Source organism: Garra rufa, chromosome 19 (assembly GCF_049309525.1).
Source record: "Garra rufa chromosome 19, GarRuf1.0, whole genome shotgun sequence".
NCBI classification, from domain to species: domain Eukaryota; kingdom Metazoa; phylum Chordata; class Actinopteri; order Cypriniformes; family Cyprinidae; genus Garra; species Garra rufa.
Genome location: NC_133379.1, coordinates 32875609 through 32881608, shown reverse-complemented (window position 1 = coordinate 32881608; position 6000 = coordinate 32875609). Strand labels below are relative to the sequence as shown.

Here is a 6000-nt window from a genome sequence, read left to right as displayed (position 1 = left end):
TTTTATCTATGGCACTTATTTGTTCTGTAAATGTTAAAGTAAGAAATTAGTTTGACATGTTTTTTTTTCATGTTTGGATAATGAATGATTTCTAAAGGATCATGTGACACTGAAGACTGGAGTAATGATGCTAAAAATTTAGCTTTTTATCACACAAATAAATTACATTTTAGAATATACACTGGGTACGGAAAGTATTCAGACTTTATGGCAGAGTGGCCCGACGGAAGCCCACATGGAGTTTGCTAAAAAACACCTGAAGGACTCCAAGATGGTGAGAAATAAGATTCTCTGGTCTCATGAGACCAAGATAGAACTTATTGGCCTTAATTCTTAACAGTATGTGTGGAGAAAACCAGGCTGTGGGGGTGTTTTTCAGCTGCAGGGACAGGATGACTGGTTGCATTCGAGGGAAAGATGAATGCGTCCAAGTACAGGGATATCCTGGACGAAAACCTTCTCCAGAGTGCCCAGGACCTCAGACTGGGCCGAAGGTTTACCTTCCAACAAGACAATGACCCTAAGCACACAGTTAAAAGAACGAAGGAGTGGCTTCACAACAACTGGAGAGGATCTGCAAGGATGAATGGCAGAGGATCTCCAAATCCAGGTGTGAAAAACATCTTTCCCAAAAAGACTCATGGCTGTATTAGATCAAAAGGGTGCTTTTAATAAATACTAAATACTTTATTTTCTATTTCATTTAAATGTAATTTTATTTGTTTATTTATATTTTTGCAGCTAAAACTTTAAGGTGAGTCTGTACAGAAACTGAATTTCAATCATGAATCCAACAAAGTAAGTGTGACAACAAGTCAATTTGGCACATGATGAATTGACTTAATTTCTTTAAAAATGGCTTTGGTTGACAAAAAGTCATAACATTATCCTGCAAGATGGCACAAATATTTTAACCACACATAAACTGTAATTTCTCTGTAATGGAAAAATGTGTCGTTGAGATAACAAAACCATAAATTTTCCATGAGAGTTTACCACAACTGCACATGTGTTGTCTAGCTAATACAGGGGCAGTGTACTTTTTAGATATGGTTTTGGCACACCTTGAGAAAGAGATATGATTTGGCCTGTTTATAAAAGCGACAGAACTCCCCTCAGTCCCACACTTGCGATCACTGTCTGATGGTGATGATGTCGATGCTAGGAGCTTTCATCTCTCTTGCCTTCATCCTGGGCACAGCACATGCAGCTTCTGTAAGTCATGATATGAACTTATTCAAATCGATTTTCAATAACCACTTGGATTGTTATATTATGTTATATTATATAACTGTAATATATAATGCTCAACATATTATGTTTCAGAGTTCATTATGTTTAAGAAGTTATGACGTATTATATTACTAAATAACAAATAACTCCATCAATTAAAAATCTATTTAAACTTTTAATTCAGGACCACTAAGGGGATGATAATGGGCAAAAAATATAAAATGGCAGAAAAAACTATTTGAATGATTTTGCATTTTTCTCGACTTGAAAAACAAATGCAATCACTCACAGTTTTTTATGTTTCCACAAAAAAACTTTGCATTTGTTTGCAAAACTTTTCAGCTCTTTGTGAGCAAATATAAAATTTAAATTTCACGAAGGAGCACAAATGTTTTCTTAGAGAACTAAATATAATTTTTATTTTTCCCGTCATATTTTTTTAACTTGGTAACTTAGTCTTATTTTACACACCACCATTTTTAGTGGAGTACTAAAAAGAAGTGGAAATGCCGAAAAGCATTTCATACAGTTTGTCAGAACATGGCTTAAATGCTAAATATGCTATACTGCAATTTCTACCAAAATTGCATTGCAGTTGGGAGCTGTGTACACTGAGGGAGGGATGGTACAGGGAAAGAATCGCCTTGTTGGACTCTTTCGCTATGTGGACGAGTTTAAGGGAATCCCCTTCGCCGCCCCACCTGGCAGATTACAGAAGCCTGTTCCTCACCCAGGCTGGGACGGTGAGTAAGCCTGTCTGTTGTGCAAGTTTGTTCAGATGTTTTCTAAAATAAGTGAGTGTATTGACAGTGCACTCCTACTGACTCTTACCTGCACAGGTGTTTTGAAAGCCACTGACTACAGAAACAGGTGCTTGCAGCTCAATCTTCTTGCTACTGATGTCGTGGGCAGTGAGGACTGTCTCTACCTGAACATCTGGGTCCCTCAGGGCAGCTCTGGTAATACAATCTTGTTCTAAACTATAAGACAAAACAAAAAAGTATGTAAAAAGGATAGTTCACTCAAAAATTACAATTTTATAATTTACTCATTTATGTCATTATAAACATCCGAGAAACACACAAAACAACAAAGTAGCCCTATATGCATAATTTATTTACAACTATGGTGTCAAATGTATGAATTTACCTTACAGTATATGACTACCTTAAACCATCTCCTTTCCAGTGTCTACCAATCTGCCTGTCATGGTGTTCATCTATGGTGGTGCCTTCCTGCTTGGTAGTAGTCAGGGTGCAAACTTCTTGGACAACTACCTGTATGATGGACAGGAGATGGCAGACCGAGGAAATGTCATTGTGGTGACATTCAACTACCGTGTCGGATCACTCGGATTCCTCAGCAGCGGAGATGCTGACGCACCTGGTAAGAAACTGCAAATCATCTAATACACAAACTTAAACATATGAGACACTCGTGCTTGCTGAATAGAAGCTCCATTCATACTTTTGGACCCCGCTGTATTCATGTACATATATATGGATTGATTGTAGTATTTAAATGATAACCTGAGCATGTCCTGCTCGATAGGAAACTATGGCCTGTGGGATCAGCACGCTGCTATCTCCTGGGTACACAGGAACATCAGGAATTTCGGTGGCAATCCAGACAACATCACCCTCTTTGGGGAGTCAGCAGGGGCAGCCAGTGTGAACCTCCAGGTGCTGCAATAAAAAAAAATACTGGTTTATTTTATTTTTTGATTGCATAATTATGTAGTAAGGTTTTCACTCTAAAACTGATGGCAACACGTTTGTGTAAGTGTTTGATTTATTAGTATGAAGACCATGAGAGGTTCTCAGAAATATAGATTCTGTGTGTGTGTGTCTCATCCTGCACAGATTCTTTCCCCTAAAAACAAGGGCCTGATCCGCAGAGCTATCTCACAAAGTGGTGTTGCTCTCTGTCCCTGGGCCATCAACAGAAATCCACGACAGAAGGCTGAGGAGGTGAGCCTCACCTTCATGAACGTCCTACATTGCTAAATACTCTAATACTATAAAACAAACCTAGAAGATGTGATAAAAAGTGGTCGCAAAATCCTATGGAGTTTGTTTACTCGCATTCCCAAGCTTTTGCAAATTACATCATTGTACAGTTGCTTGTGTTTACTCAGTGAAGTCACCTGTTCTGTTTCACACACAGACTGACATTTCAATGTATTTAGTCAGTTAATAATTAATGTGTAGATATCACAATGTTTACAGTTATTACAAATCCAATTATTTCTTTAAAACTATATGGGTAAATTCTTATATGTGCACCTTTAGATCGCAAGGACGGTAGGATGTCCCACTGACAGTGGGATGGTGGATTGTTTGAGAATGACAGATCCAAAGGCTGTAACACTTGCTGGGAAAGTGAAATTGACTTCAACTGCTGCTGGTACGAAAATTCAGACTGCATTTTTAGCCCTTTACAAGCTTTTTAAAGCAATTAAAATGTATTTACCTGCAAGACTAGTCGCTCTTTTCCACGCAATTACAAAGAATGGGGAAACCAACCTTTTCAGTGAATACAAAGGGTTTGAAACAACATGAGGGTGAACTCTTCCTTTAATGTGGTTAATATCTGCTAAAACGTAAGTGTAATGAGTCAAAATATTAAAGGGTTAGTTCACCCAAAAATGAAAGTTAGCATATTATTTACTCACCCTCAAGGCATCTTCGCTGTATATGCATCCATCCATAATAAAAAGTGCCTCACACAGCTACAGGGGGTGAATAAAGGCCTTCTGTAGCGAATTGATGTGTTTTGGTAAGAATAATATCCATATTTAAAATGTAATACTTTAATCTAGCTTGCACTGACAGTTGTACACGGAAGCAGCTCCAAGTGGATGATGCAGGACATCTGCGTTGCGCATGCGCCGCCGAGTCTTGTGAAAACCAATGTTTGTTTACAGGAGCAAAGGAAACAAAGTTTCCTGACTTTAGCAAACAAAATCTTCCAACATTTTTCTTTTCAAATCCTTGTTTTATACTTTCAATTTGTGACCGTTGTTTTGTTTTATCTTCCACTTGCACGTCCACTGTTTCCGTGTACAACTGTTTAGATTAAAGTGATTATTAAATTTTAAATATGGATAATTTTCTTACAAGAATGCATTAATTTGCTACAGGAGGCCCAGAGCTGTGTGAGGCACTTTCTGTTATGGATGGATGCACTTTATTGGAGTTGTTTTGGACTGATGAAGAGAAACACCCGTCCATTGCATTATAAAGCTTGAAGGAGCCAAAACCATTTTTATTATAACTCCGATTTGATTGTCTGAAAGAAGGAAGTCATATACAGCTAGGATGCCTTGAGAGTGAGTAAATAATGTGCTAATTTTCATACTTTAGTGAACTAACCCTTTGAATCTGACAATCTTTTCTAGAACCCATTTTACACAATCTGGCTCTGTCCCCCGTCATCGATGGTGACTTCATCCCCGGCGAGCCTGATACCCTTTTCGGGAATGCTGCTGACATTGATTACATCGCTGGAGTCAATGACATGGACGGTCACATCTTTGCCACCGTTGACATCCCCTCTATCAACAACGCACTGGCGTCCACCTCTGTGTAAGTGTGCTACATTAAAGACTCATCTGGAATCATTTTGAGAATTTTTAAAGACCCTATAAAGTCAGACATCTGTCTAGTCATTTAATAGGGCCTTTAATGGTCCAAATTCTTTTCCAAATTGATTTCTAACAGGGAGGAGTTTAGGACTCTCTCGGTTGCCCTGTCTGAATCTAGAGGAATAGATGCTGGTATGGCAACTTTTCAGGAGTACACAGTCAATTGGGGTAGTAACCCAAGTGATAAAGATATTAAGAAAACGGTTGTTGACTTGGAGACAGACTTCATCTTCCTGGTGCCAACCCAAGCTGCCTTGTACCTCCACTCTGACCATGCTGTGTAAGTTGACCTCATCTTCTTCTTTACTGACCTGAATAGTATTAACCCTAAAAACAACCTTTTCTTCCCCATTAGTTCAGGGCGAACCTACTCCTACTTGTTCACTGAGCCCTCGCGCATGCCTGTCTACCCGCTCTGGATGGGTGCCGATCACGCCGATGACCTTCAGTATGTGTTTGGGAAGCCTTTCAGCACTCCTCTGGGCTACTTTCCTCGCCACCGTGACGTTGCCAAATACATGATTTCCTACTGGTCCAATTTTGCACACACTGGGTATGTAAATTAAAATAAATTAAAACATTAAAATATTTCACAATACTACAGTATTAAAATACTTCACCTAAACTATTCCCTCATTGTCTGTCTTCCTCACAGAGACCCTAACAAAGGTGAGAGCAGTGTTCCTGTAGCCTGGCCTGAGTTTGCCAGCAGTGGACATCAGTACCTAGACATCCACAACAACATGAGCAGCAACAGCGTGAAGCAGATGTTGAGAACACGCTTGGTTCACTACTGGACTAGGGTGTTTGCCAGCTACCCTGTCAAGAAGAACTGAGCACTACTGACTCAACTACATGCTAAGATTCATACAATAAACAAAATATATAATGATCAAAAGTAGCTGTCATGTTTTCTGTATTAACTTGCCATGCCATCAAAGAATGCAATGCTGTTTTGTGCTCCAATAAGCTGAAAGAAAGATTTTTTTTTTAACGTCATTTGTACAATTCTTATAAGCTCAGATAACTCTAGATAAAAGTTCTAACTCAGATAAAAGTTTCAACTGCTCCAGAAACATGGACATAGAACACATGATACATCTAAAAGGACAGCAAACCTT

General features: G+C 38.8%; 1 protein-coding gene across 1 annotated transcript; it reads left to right on the top strand.

Moving 5' to 3' along the window:
• Nucleotides 1–1113: 1113 nt before the first annotated feature.
• LOC141292245 (bile salt-activated lipase-like) lies at nt 1114–5777 on the top strand. Its single transcript, XM_073824245.1, has 11 exons — nt 1114–1215; nt 1829–1976; nt 2073–2192; nt 2422–2619; nt 2785–2915; nt 3096–3203; nt 3525–3639; nt 4634–4820; nt 4956–5159; nt 5235–5432; nt 5535–5777. The coding sequence occupies exons 1-11, from the start codon at nt 1144–1146 to the stop codon at nt 5713–5715; spliced, it is 1662 nt and encodes a 553-aa protein (XP_073680346.1). The 5' UTR covers nt 1114–1143; the 3' UTR covers nt 5716–5777.
• Nucleotides 5778–6000: the final 223 nt, after the last annotated feature.

What these genes read in the sequence shown, in the direction of transcription:
- LOC141292245 (XM_073824245.1), top strand. Translation starts at nt 1,144, where the DNA reads ATGGTGATGATGTCGATGCTAGGAGCTTTCATCTCTCTTGCCTTCATC. An exon ending in CTCCACTCTGACCATGCTGT is followed by an intron (nt 5,160 to 5,234) that starts GTAAGTTGACCT and finishes CTTCCCCATTAG; the next exon opens with TTCAGGGCGAACCTACTCCT. An exon ending in TCCAATTTTGCACACACTGG is followed by an intron (nt 5,433 to 5,534) that starts GTATGTAAATTA and finishes TCTTCCTCACAG; the next exon opens with AGACCCTAACAAAGGTGAGA.